The following is a 14736-nucleotide window of genomic DNA, read 5'->3' on the forward strand; positions in this document are numbered from 1 at the left end:
ATGGAGGTTGTGGAACAGCCGTATTAGTTTGAATGTATTGGTTGAACCAATCATTCATCACGCTATAAAAAGCTTGTCTACCCTCATCATTCGGATTACTAGCAATAGGTTGAGAGTCCGCCGGCGCTGTCCCTTGTGCGGGAGCAGGCGCTACACTCTCAAGATCATCAGCTACCGCTCGGTCGGGATCGGGATCCATTACTATAAATAAACACATTTGCAAATGAGAAATCACCACACTATCAAATAATTACAAAATGGCATGTATAGCTAGACCCGAACGTATTACGGTAGTCCTAGAATTGACTAAACCGTAGCTCTGATACCAATAAAATTGTAACACCCCATACCCGAGACCGTTGCCGAAGTCGGACACGAGGGGTTAACAGACTTAATTCACTTATTTGCACAGTCCATTTTAAATTTCCAGACATCTTGGCTAAGCGCATCACAGCCACTTTAAAATCATATCTCGAGTTTGAAGCTCGAAAACTTATTCTGTAAATTTTCCTGAAACTAGACTCATATATCCATATACAAATTTTTTTCTAGAATTTTTGGTCGGGCCAATTAGTACAGTTTATTAGTTAAAGTCTCCTATTACGAGGTTCGACTGCTCGACCTTCTTGCATTACAACTTATATATCTCCTGTACAGGGCTTCAATACTTATTCCATTTGTTTCTATTGAAACTAGACTCAAAAAGGAATCTATACATATATAGCATGACTTCTAATTATCTCTGGTTAATTTATAATGAATTTCCAAAGTCAGATCAGGGGATCCAGAAATCGCTCTGGCCCTGTTCCACGGAAACTTAAATATCCCTTAAAATACAACTCATATGATCGTTTTGTTTCTTCCGTGATTACATAATTTATTCACCATTTAATTCCATTCCCACTATTTTTAGTGAGTTTTCAAACTTACGCCATCTTCTTTGTCAAGATCGCCTTTAAGGTAGACTTTACCTATTTCATAGTTTCCATGATTCAACTAGCCCTTTAGCATATATAGCAAAAATTATGATCATGATTAACCATTCCAATGGCCAATCATTGCCAAGCATATCCACACCTCTCAATAACCATATACATACAAGATGATTATAACATTATACTCGAAATATGTATATAAGCCATTTTCGCATGGCTATCCAAATTTGTACAATACCGAAAGGTACATGACCAACATCAAAAAGGGTAGTCCTATACATGCCATTTCAAAGTTCAACCAAAAGTGTACCAAAAGGGGCTTTGATAGTGTGGATGACTTCGACTTCGACAATCCCGAGTCCGATAGCTGACGAACCAAAATCTATAAAACAGAGATTCAAAGAAACGGAGTAAGCATTAAATGCTTAGTAAGTTTTGAGCCATGAAATTAGACACAACTAAAGTGTAGCATTCATATGGCTAAACGGATAATTTCTGTGACAGCCTTAAAACGACCCTAGTCGGAATGTGGTTTCGGGACCACAAAACCGAGGCATAAAAATAATTTGATATTTATTTTGATGCCTATAATATGTGTTAATTCATGTGTGACATTTTGATGCTTTAATTTAGAGTTATAAATGTGAATTTCACTAGAAAGGACCTAGTAGAAAACTTTGAAAGTATGATGGGGAAATGTATGATGACTAATTAAAGCATGCATGCAAAACAATGGCCTTGCATGTCAAATACCCCCTTTTTACAAGTGATGGCCGGCCATGACAAGGGAGTATGGGCTAAACATGTCATGAAACATGTTTTGTTGGTACATTAGGGAGAAACAATAAACAAATAAGTATGGGTAATAAGGAAAGAAAAAAAAATGTGTGTGAGTGAACCCCCCCCATTGCCGTACATGGAAGAAAAGAAAAGAAAAAAATTTTGCTCATCCATTTCATTCTCTCTTGACCGAAAATACTAGAAGGGAAGGGAGGAATTTTGCTTCATGCTTGGGTTGGAAGAGGATTAGGAAGAGGTTTGGCTATATTTGCATCAAGATTAAGGTATGTTTGATGTTGTGCTATGAGATTCATGCATGTTTTTGGTTGCTAACTTGATGTTCTTATTAGCCCATGGTTCAAATCTTTGTTATATCATGGGGATGGTATTTGGCCAAGGTGGATTTTGAGTTAATGCCATTGCATGCTAAATATGAAGCTTGATAATGATACATGTGATGGTGGGTTGAGGACTCTTAGATTTTATTTGAGCATTTTTGAATGATATACTAAGTTCTTTGTGTAATCATGACCAAAATTATGGTGTTGTGATGTATTCGCCATGGTACATCCCAAGTGTGATTTATGCTCTTTGCATGGAGAGTAAGATTTGTGTTTCGAAATCATGTTCATGTTTAGTTACAATCAACTTGAGATTCGGCTCTAGCATACATATATGTATATATGTTTGAGCATGATGTATTGGTATGACGTATATACTATCTTAAGGTATATACTTACTTATGATGATGTTTCGGTTATGAAGGAAATGATAGATGTGTATTGAGTTACAATATGGAAAGGTATTAGTTAGTAAAATGTATGCTGTTTTTGTGTGGTAATAAGTGCATAAATGGCCTCAACATGGACATGCATATTCGGCCACATGAGGGAAAATTGGTGTGCATGTATTCGGTTAGAGGCAACCATATTGAAGCCTTATCTTGGCTTAGATTGTTGACTAAATGGGTAATAAGTGAGGATGGTTGCCGAATATACAAACATACATATGCATGTGTAATTGAATTATGAATGTTTAGCAAGATGGTTAAACTAGTTGATTTATTGATTAAGCTCAAGGAGTTAAAGAAGGAGAATCAAGCAAGGGAAAGACGAAGGTCATCGAGTAGCCGACTTGGACTATTTTACCCAACACAAGGTAAGTCATTAAGCATATATTTGATATTGCTTAAATGATTGTAATATCTATGCAATTGTGTTTAATGAGATGAAATATATACAAATGTATGTGTATGAAAAGATGATGTTGTTGAACGTAAAAGAGATAGTGAAATGTGTAGGAAGTTTGCTTGACACTAAGTGTGCGAGAAATAGATGTGTACGGTGATTTAGATTGGCACCGAGTGTGCGAGCTTGTAATGTATGGCACTAAGTGTGCGAATTTGGACTATATGGCACTATGTGTGCGGGCTTGAATCACATGGCACTAAGTGTGCGTGATTGAGTATTAAGCACTATGTGTGCGAACTCTACATATATCTCCGATTGAATATTTATATGGAGGTGTGACTCTATCGAGATGAGTATGGACAGCGGAAAGAGTAAGTACCTTGAGTTCATGGCCAATAGATGCTATGTTCATGCTCGGGTGGAGTTGGTAAGATTTAAATCTATGTGATGATTTCAATTGCATGATTGTTGCGGAAATGAAATGATGTATGGAAATTGCTTCAAATATCCTATTGAATAGTATATGAAATGTAAATGTATGACTTGGTATGAGATTGATCCGAAGGATCTAAGGAACTATGGTATAGTTCGGTATGGCTAGAACACTTGGCCTTGTTTCATTATTTCATTTTATGATAATGTTATTAATGGATGGTCGTGGAATGCTTATGACTTCTTGAGTTATAAACTCACTCGGTGTTTTCTTGTCACCCATTTTAGGTTTCTTGGACTCGTCTCCTTTTGGGTGTTCAGAATCACAACGAAGTCATCACACCGTGAGCAATTTTTGGTATTGTCTTCTTAGTCGACTTAGGAGAACATTTGGCATGTATGGGCTATTTTGTTTTGTTAAATTTTGGGTTGTAAGCTTTAAGCCATGTGAAAATGGCCTATGTGGTCGCTTTGAGTGGGATGCTAGAATCTATAGCCACCAGTCTTAGAAACCTTAATTTTGATAAGGTGGCCATAATTTGTGTCACGTATGATGGATGATTAGTAAGGCTAAGGAAGGATTCATGAAATTGGCATAGTCTCATCGCAAAGAATCGCTATGACGGACAGCAGTGATATGAGATCGAAAAATCACTAAAAATAGTAGAAGTGGAATTAATAGCTAAAAAAATTTCGTACTTGAAGCTTGATGGGTCTATTTTCATATGGATGAAACGAAACGACCATATGAGCTGTATTTTAAGAGATATTAAAGTTCTCGTGAAACAGGGCGAAACAGTTTCGGATCCCCTGTTCCGACTTTGGAAAATCATTGTAAATTAACCAGAGATAATTATGAGTCCTGCCATATATTGTAGATTCCTCTCTGAGTCTAGTTTCTATAGAAACAAACGGCATCAGATTGAAGCCCTGCAGGGGAGATATCCAATTCAGAACGCACAAAGGTCAAGTGTAGTCAATCCACGCAATGGGGAGATTTTAACTAATAAACTGTACTAATTGGCTCGACAAAAATTCTAGAAAAAATATGTAGATGGAAATATGAGTCTAGTTTCAGGAAAATTACGAAACTGATTTTCGAGTTGTAAAACTCAAGTTATGATTTTTGAAGCGACTAGTACACGATTGGCGACTTGTCAGGAAATTCTCAATAAGTGGTTTGAAGTCTGTTAACACCTCGTGTTCGACTCCAGCGACGGTCTCGGGTTCGGGGTGTTACAATTTCATATGAAAAAATTCTCAATATCATACTTACTTCACATTACCAACCCTTATATTCATACACAAAAGATCAACTTAGCCAAAGGCCGGTAGCTTATTTATCGACTGAGCGAATACTATTTGTAAGGGATCAACTAATTCAATGCATATACGAAACATACGTCATCGCTGGGATTTTACGAGCATATTAATTGAAACTATTACAGCAAGGTCGCTCATTCCCAAGCCAAGTACCTTCGAGATTTAACCGGATATAGCTACTTGCTCGAATGCCTTCGGGACATAGCCCGGATATAGTAACTCGCACCAATGCCTTCGGGACTTAGCCCGGATATAGTAACTCGCACAAATGCCTTCGGGACTTAGCCCGGATATAGTAACTCACACAAATGCCTTCGGGACTTAGCCCGGAACTAGTCACTAGCGCAAATGCCTTCGGGACTTAGCCCGGTTATCATCCAAATATTCATGCACATATCAATAAATCATGACACATCCATATTTCATTTTCATAATTAGAGTTCAAACACAAGTCACGTATTAAGCAATCCCATTTTCGGCTCACTAGCCACATACAAACAACATGGTTTAGTTTGCTTTATGACACGATCTCTATGCACATACGGCTACCGTCATACGTATAGACTAATTAACTCAACATATAATTCAAGTAGAATCATCATATCACCGTATATTTGTTATGCTCATACGTCATGACTTAATCAAATCGTAAACTAAGTCTCGTTACTCGAAAACTTACCTCGGATGTTGTCGAACGATTTCGATGGCTATTCGACCACTTTTTCCTTCCCTTTATCGGATTTAGTTCCCCTTTGCTCTTGAGCTTAATTAAATAAATAAATTGATTTAATCATTTGAGCATCGAAAAGAGGAACTCAAGGTACTTAGCCCATATATATATACATTAGACATTAAAGTCACATACATATGAAATCATGAATCAACTCAACATATTAACCCACACTCCCTTTTAGCCGATTGTCTAAGCCAAGATAAAAGCATCAATATGCTTGCCTCTAATCGAATACATGCAACACCAATCTTCTTCCTATGGCCGAATATGCATGTCTATGTTGAGGTCGATTATATGCTTAATACTTCCTACAAGTATGGTTACTTGTATTGATTATATATCATCTTGTTTCAAGCTCAAAACTCGGCTAATACACATATATACACTAGAAATCAAATACTAACATTTGCACTTCACCTTAATAGCTAGCTTAGCAAACCTTGATTTAACATATAATTGTTCATAACACAATTTAAGCATACTCTCCATTCCCTCAATTCCAAAACACATACATTACTCAATAATGTTCAAAATTATATTCGGCCTTAGCACACAACTTGCTAGCCGATTCTTCTCCATCTAGCAACTAATGCACATATGTGCTCATTTGTTAGACTCTACTTCATCTAACAACAACCATATTTTTCTTCTACTTCCTACCATGGCCGAATGCTCAAGATACCTCAATACCAAACTTTTAACTTGGGTTGCTTAAAGAACTTGGTGATGAGTTCAAATTTATCTAACACCTCAAGCATCATAACACATACATATAGCTAACATGCTAATAGTATCAAGGCTTCAACCAAACTTTTGAAGCCTCTTAGTTGAATACTAACTCTAATAACCCCAAATCCATCCATGAGATAGTTAGAATTTAGACTAATCATCCAAGGGATGTATGAACTTTCAAAGCAACATTAAACATACCTTAGTCTAGCAACCCACCATAGCGATTTTTCTCAAAGCTCCATTTCCTTCTTTTCTTTCTTCTATTCGCCAAGAACAACATGAGAGCTTTTTTTCCTTTTTTTTTCTTCTAGGTACGGCACAATGGGGACAACCACACACATTTTTTTTGTTTCTCCTCCTACTAACACTAATATTTTATTGCCCATGTTCTTTATTTTATTATTCCTAACATAAAGCATAAACCCAACATGTTTATGACATGTTTTAGCCATAACAATTTGTCCACCCTCATGCTCATGGCCGGCCACTACTAATTAGGGGGGGAAAATTGACATGCAAGTCCACCCTTTGATTTCATGCACTAATTGATCCTTATAGATTAACCTATCACATTTCAAAAGTGTCACACCTAAGTCCTATTGACTAAATTCACATGCAATTTACTAAATCGGAGCTTAAAACTTTCACACATTCATAATCACATACTTTAGACAATAAATATCATATTCAAATAATTTGGTGACTCGGTTTAGCGGTCCCGAAACCGCTTTCCGACTAGGGTCACTTTAGGGCTGTCACACAATTTAAGAACAATTCTTGAAAAAGAAAAACCCATAGAGAAATTGAATAATAATCAATTGTGTCATTTGTGTACAATGCAAAGGCCTATATATAGGCTAGCTAAATAAATCTAAATAAAACTCTTAAATATACTAGAACTCTAATTAATCTAAACAAAAAGTAGTCTTAAACTAGACTTTCTTATTGACATAAAACTCCTAAATAACTTAAACTACTTAATAATTATTAAAATTTTAGAATAATAAAATAATAAATAATAAGAGCTGATAAATACAATATTGGGCTCATATATAAAAATTAAGCCCAAAACTTGAACCCAATATAATTGAAACTTGAATTAAAAGCCTGAAACTCATAATTCTCGTCATAACCTCGTTCAGAAATTTTGCTTGCATAGTACTCACTGAAATGGTCATAACTTGAGCTCTTGAACTCAAAATCGAGTGATTCAAAGTATGTTCGAAGCTAAGAGATAGATCTTCGAATGCCATGAAGATATCTCAACCCAGAAATGCTAGAATCCCATCCAAAATATTGTCACATGTCTGCTGATTTCCTAAGCTTGAAAATTGACAGCTTTGGTGAATGAAATTTAATAAATTTCACCCCATCCGTGCATGTATTATTCCCCTTTTCCTCAAAAAGATTCATTCTCGAATCTTGTCTTTGATTGAATCCTGATTTGATTTGCTTTGCCTTTGACATTATTATTGGACCTTGAGGTAGTGTGAGCCCATTATATCCATGGGTTTGAAGTTGGGCCTTAAGACTTGCATCAGTTAATTTCAAATGAAGCTTTGGTTGAGTGATAAATTTAAAGTTTTACTAATCCAATTAGTGTGGGTTCAAATCTCACCATATGCATATATTTTATTGTTTTTTTGTTAAAATAAAAGACTAAAGTACCCTCAAATAATATAACTAATTTTAATTATGAATGCACATTTTCATAATTTCCCTAACTGAGTTGGTTCCTAGTTGACTTGTGGCACCAACTCGGTTAGGGACTTAAATAATAGTATACATATACAATTAATGAATGTAATAAGGTGTGCATAATACAATTAAAATGTAAATATTATATTAATATAAAGCTTTTAGTTTAGTGTTAATATTAATGTTTTATTGATTTAAACAACATAGGTTCAAATCCCACCATTTGTAATTTTTTTGGTTTTTAAAAAATTAAAAGACTAAAGTAACATCGAAATAATATAACTTACTTTTATTACAAAAGATATTTTTGTAATTTCTCAAATCAAGTTGTGTCTGGTTGACTTATGACACCAACTCGATTAATGATTTAAGTAATTGTATAGATAGATATACAATTGAAGGGCTAATAAAGTATACATAAAAAACTAAAATGTAAATATTGTAATAAAATAAAGTTTTGGTTTAATGATAATATTATTGTATTATTAATTTAAATAGCATGGTTTAAATCTCATAACAAATTTTTATTGGATTTTTAAAAAAAATTGAAAATACTAAACTGCCATTGTATAATATAACTTAATTTAATTATGAAAGAATATTTTCGTAATTTCCCGAACTGAGTTGATGTCCGGTTGAATCATGATACCAACTCAATCGGAGGTTTAATAATAGTACTAGAAATTCTATTACACACATATACGTCTGGAAACTACGTACTTAGAACACAAATGTTAGTTTAAAATAATATATAATAAATAAAGATATGTATAAATTGAAACTAATTAATAACAACACATGAAATGTGTATAATGTTAAAATGAAAAAAGTAGATTAAATTATGAGTAAAATGAAACTTAAATACTTAAATATATTATATTAAGAATATTAATGTTACATTTTGTAGGAGTATTATTTCTTTACTATGATTTAGTACATAAGTTAGTAATAAGCTAATTTTAATTAATAATTTTAGTTACTCAGATGATTTGTTTTGAGAAAAGAGAAGAAATTTTTTGAAGTCTTATTTTTGTAAGAACTTTCACTATCTTTCTAGTTTCAAGTTTAACTTTGTACCCACTATTATCTAGGCATAATGACTTTTTTAGCCCATTAACTCTATAAAAAAATCATTTTAGTCAACAATTCAAATTTTCTCTTATTTTAATCTTTCTAATTGATAGAAAAAGTTAATGTTTGTTAACTTCAACACGTATGTTATGTTAGAAATTAATTAAATTTTAAAATTAAAAATATGTTTATAAGTTTTAAATAACTTTAATAGTTTTAATTTTAAAATAATTTTTAATAACTTTTTATTTTTAAAATTTTAAAAATTAATTAATTGATGACATGGCGTCTAAATGACAATCCACGTGTATGCCACATTATCGAAGTTAACAAACATTAACTTTTCCAGTGGTTTGACAAACAATATAAATTTAAGAGTTAAAAAAAGTGAAAAATTAAATGGAGAGCAAAAAAAAAAATGATTTTTTTGTAAAGTTAGAAGGTCAAAAAGTCATTATCCTATTCCTTATTTTATGTTTTACAACTATTGTAATACATATCTAATAAATAAACTTTTTCTTTATCTTATTACACTAGTAACCAAAAAGATATAAATGTATGATACTAACTTAATTAAAATATTATAAATATATACAACTGATGGATGTATTGAAGCATGCGTAATACAACTAAATATAAATATTATATTAAATTAAAGCTTTGGTTAATGATAAAATTAATTTTTATTGATGTAAATAGTATGGACTCAAATCTAATTTTTAGTCTTTTAAAATAAAAAAATTAATTATCTTCAAATAACATAATTTAATTTAATTATAAAAGAAAATTTTCATAATTTATTAATTCTAATTGATACTCGATTTGTGATAACTATTAAATCTAAATAAGATAAATATAAACCAAACCAGACATCAACAATTAAAAAAAAAAAAAAAAAGATGTCTCCCAGTTCTTAAGTTTAGAATAACGAAACCGAGTCGGAGGAAAGAACAAGTCAACAAATCACCAAAAGTCAACATTTTCCCGCTGACATTGGGCAACCGTCCCAACCCGAACGGCAGCCTCACCGGCTCACCCTCCAAAACTTCCACCAAGTTCGCACATGTAACGAATTTGGCACGTGCCAAACAAACAGTGAACACTGATCGTCCTCAGAAAAAGACGGGGCCTGGCCTGGAAGATAAAAATAACCAAAGCTTAAAGATCTTTTGAATTCTGAGAGATGTGGAGAAGGCTAGTGACTTCACACTTCAAAACCCTAGCCACCGTTCCATGCCTATCCACTTCTAAGACGCCATCGCTGTCGCCGCTCAGTTTCAAGTCTCACGTTTCTCCATTACCTTCCGCTTATTTCCTTACTCGCCGCTTCTCTACTGGTTCAGGTAACTCTAATTTCCTTAGATCCTTGTCAACGAGTCATTTTGATTTCAAGCTTTGAATATTTTGGATCACTAGTTAATGTGTTTTAATATTCGAAGAAGATGCTAAAAGCAAGATTTCGTGTATCCGACATTGATTTCGATTGGTTTGGATTGTGTAGCGGGTACTGCTGTGAAGAAGAGGGTTGAGGATGTAATGCCTATCGCCACTGGTCATGAGCGCGAGGAGCTTCAGGCTGAGCTTGAGGTGAGTTTTCTTTTTTCACTCTCTTTGTTTGGTTTCAAAATGTGACAAAATTTCTTGTATTGAAGATTATTGTTATGAGCATTATGAATAAATTTAATTTACTGCCTCCTAGTTTATGCGTGGAGTTGCGCTTGTTTATTCTGAATTTAGTGTTCTTTTCTTTGTTTTGTCTAGGGAAAGAAAATCCTTGAAGATGTAAACAATCCAGTCGGTCCTTTTGGCACAAAGGTTAGTGTGGGTTTCAATGTTTTTCACAGTCTATTACACTTTGAGAATCAATATTAGATCACGTGTCTTATCATATATGGAAGCAATGTCATATGGCGTTTCAAATATTAACAATCATCTCCTCTTCCTTTTTTTTTGCTTTAAACCACTTGCTTTATTCTGTTTGTATGCAAAGTATTGGCTTTATGTGCACTTCTATTTAAATGGTTTACCTTTTATCTGACGTTTCTATCTCTTGTAACTATTGTTTATCCTTAAGCTCTGATGTTTCATGATGTAAGTAAATATATAGCAAAAGATGTAAATGGGTGCATTATTTGGTATTGTTGCCACATCATTTTTTCAAAGTTATTTATCAGTGTTGTCAAGGTGTGCACCTAGGCAACAAAAAGCGCCTTAGGTCCTTCAGGGCTAGGCGTGCAATGCATGTTTAATCAGTTTCATGCTTGGTGCATCTAGACTCACTTCTTTGTAAGGTGATAGGCACAAAAAGGCCCATCTTATTGTAGTTCTCTTTAATTTCTTTCATTGGCTGTACTTTTACTTGTAAAAAAGGAGATAATATCAAACTCTCTACTTGTCAATATTTGAGTAGGGGTGAGCAAAATCCAATTCCATTCGAAAAAGTTGATTAAATTTTGTAATGTCAAATTATATAGTTCAATTTATTCGAAATTTTGAATCATCTCGAATAAATAGTTTAGCTCGGATTTGAATTGTACAACTCAAGTTATTTGAATAACTCAAATAATTTGAATAATTAACTATGATTCAACCCTACCTGTTGTACATAGTTTTGATCAAGTCATCGGTTGAAAGGTCATCTGTAGTACGATTGGGTGATTGTTTTACAATGACTAAGGGACTCATTTTCTGTGAAATTTCTCACCTTTCTCCTATTGTCTTTTATTTCACTTGTTGATATCTAAAAGTAGAGTTAGGTACTTACTATGATAGTGGAAAAATTGTGATAATGTACCTACATTTGATTGCAGTGAAAATTTTAAAGTGAACTCTTAATTGACATGAAATTTATTTAACTCTAATAGATTTTTTCGACTCGAAAATCCTTTTTTATTTGACTAGAGTTGGTAAAATTTCCAATAAAGTTTGGTTGATAAAATAAAACTTATCAACTTGACTAATTCGAATTGTATCACTTGATTCAACTTGACTTGATCAAATACTCACCCCCATATTTGAGTGTTCTACAAAAAATAGTGGATCATAGGGAAATCATCCATATTGACCAACAAAAGAAAAGAAAAGAGGTACATGTTTTGCAGGATAATTGCACAATTCTTGAGACCATTATCATAATTATATATCTAAACCTCATTTTATCTATATGCAAAGGCACATAAAGAAACACACATATACATGTTGTCTCTTACTTCACTCAACCAGGTCTTTTCATCCATTTATGTTAAATCTAGGGTAACTAATACTCTTCTTTCGTGAATTTATCATTTTGAATTTGTGCCTCTTTAAATGGTGATATATTTTTCCTACTAGAAACTGTAAATATTGATCATTTTGAAACATAAGAATGATGTCATGACTTGACTTTTGACGGTAGAAATAATTTTATCTGCTCATAGGAATCTCCTGCTGTCGTTAAGTCCTACTACAATAAGAGAATAGTTGGATGCCCAGGAGGTGAAGGTGGTAAGTTTCTTTCATCAATTCTCTGTTTATGCTTCTCTAAGTTTTAACTTTGGTTTTTGTGTGCCTTCTCCGATTTATATAAAAGTGAGGCATTCTGCTTGAACTAATATTCCATACCATTTGATTTGCATGTTTAAAAACTGCAGAGGATGAACACGATGTTGTCTGGTTTTGGCTGGAAAAAGGCAAACCACATGAGTGCCCAGTTTGTTCACAGTATTTTGTGGTAAGTGGATATATTGAATTAGATAACTTTTAGTAGATGTATTAAGCTCGCATATAAATTTCAATTTCTTAGCATTCATTGGATCCATATCCATTTGAGATATTTCTCTTAGCCCATACACGATTCACCAAAATATCTGACAATTTGAATTAATTGTTAATGACTATGGCCCAAATTAATAGTATTTGTTTATTTATTCTTAGGCAAGCCTGTCTAGAGCGTGTTTGATCAACCAGTTTGTGCATTTAGTAGCTTATGTATATGAATGTAATGTTGTTTAACTTGGTTTTCATTACTTATAACACCGTAAATTGGTCAACAAATGCAACTAATAATCATCTGTTAGGGTGAGATGGAAATGTCTGAGCTCTAGGATGCTATATACTTTCTTTTGGACATTGCTATGCTTGAAGTACTCATGTTGTTTCCTGCGTTGTAGGGTTTTAATAATTATTTTTTACGATGTTTGGCAGTTGGAAGTTGTGGGCCCTGGAGGTCCTCCAGATGGACATGGTGACAATTATCATTATTAATTGCAACCTCCAATTTTTCTATTGAAATAAAGTTTTGGAGAACACGATGGAATGATGTCCAGGCATACATACAATGCACCTTCAAATTTTCAAACAAAGGTTGTCTTGTTTTGTTTTAATTATTCCTTGGTTCTCATGGGTATTTGAGATGGTACCTCTATTTTTCTCCTGGTAATTTAGACACAGGGTGGTCATGATTTTTAAATATGAATCTTCTTAGGTTAACATTCATGCATTGCCAAATAATCCATGGCTACCTTTCCATTCTTTCATGAAACTTCCTGCTGTTGAGTTTTGAAGTAATCTTCTTACCCGTTGATTTGATTTCATTGCTTTTTGTTTCTTTTATTTAAAGTTACTGGTATCATCGTCACCAGATGTTCCAATATCTTTTTCACCCCAATTAACCAAGTTTAGTCAGTTGGGAGTTGGTGTTATGATATTTACTTTAGCCTCCTTTGTTTGTTCACTATTTTTTTCCTCTAAAATGAGATTCTAAGTTACTGGAACTTGAGTGTAACTGTCGAATAGCTATCAAGAATTATATTACTGTATCATGTCTGAATATGTCAAACACGAGATTTAAAATGAATAAGCGTTGGAGCGACAGAAACAGGATTCAGTTGCCGCGGGTGGTAGATGATGATGATGATGATGATGATGATAATCAGAATAATTAGTTTAGTAGTCTGTTTCGCACTGGGTATTATAAATCACTAATAAATAATAAGTTTAGAAACAAATATTGTAATTTATTCTCAAGGCAGGTTAAACGAAGAAAGAAAGTTAATAATATATATGTATATTTATTGCTAAACAAGTCTTCCCTTGTGTTTTATAACTGCTGACCACTGCCTTTGGTAGTAAATGATGTTTATACTACACTGAAAAATGCTTGAGGTAGAAGTTCTACCCTCATCAATTCTTATATGCATAAATCAAAGGGTAATTTCCAACTGTAAATGTGAACTATGTTAGAGATTAAAGAGTGCTTGAAGCAGCAGTTTGCAAACTACTACCTATGCTAACGAAGGCTAAGTAGCTGGCTTTGTAAGTTGAAGATGAATCTTCCATTTATTCTGCATTATGTATAATATCAAGTCAATAACAGCTTAAAAAATGTCGAGAATTAAGGCCGTCAAACAAATAGCAACATAATTTTCCAATAAGCATTACCACTTTCCGACGTCCTTGTTAAATTGGGCAAAGCATCGCCTTACCATTGAAATTCGATTTCTTTTTCCAACTCTTTTTTTGGATAAATGATGAAATCAATTAATCCAAAAAAGCAACTAAAATGCTACAAAAGAACAAAATCAATGTATAGTAACTATACTTTAAGCTATACAAACAAATTAATTAATGATACCCCAATAAGCACATAGTGAAACATTAACAGGGTCAACTCTATTGATTAGACTTCCTCCTAAATGAGCCTACACAACCTATTTAATTTGCATCAAGATAGCACCTTCAGTTAAGAATGATGCACCAAAATATCTCTTGTTCCTTTGTCTCCATATCACATACAAATATTCATTCCAAGCAAGCTTAAGTATAGCAATAAGTAAGCACCAAAATATCTCTTACCTCCAAGTTC

At 33.4% G+C, this 14736-nt stretch overlaps 1 protein-coding gene across 1 annotated transcript; it reads left to right on the forward strand.

The window, feature by feature from the left end:
• Positions 1-9731: 9731 nt before the first annotated feature.
• Positions 9732-13439, forward strand: LOC108465518 (cytochrome c oxidase subunit 5b-2, mitochondrial-like). The gene is made up of 6 exons (XM_053030205.1): positions 9732-10237; positions 10396-10481; positions 10656-10709; positions 12311-12377; positions 12524-12603; positions 13077-13439. The coding sequence occupies exons 1-6, from the start codon at positions 10078-10080 to the stop codon at positions 13134-13136; spliced, it is 507 nt and encodes a 168-aa protein (XP_052886165.1). The 5' UTR covers positions 9732-10077; the 3' UTR covers positions 13137-13439.
• Positions 13440-14736: the final 1297 nt, after the last annotated feature.

The sequence above is a fragment of the Gossypium arboreum genome, chromosome 6 (genome assembly GCF_025698485.1).
Source record: "Gossypium arboreum isolate Shixiya-1 chromosome 6, ASM2569848v2, whole genome shotgun sequence".
Taxonomy (NCBI): domain Eukaryota; kingdom Viridiplantae; phylum Streptophyta; class Magnoliopsida; order Malvales; family Malvaceae; genus Gossypium; species Gossypium arboreum.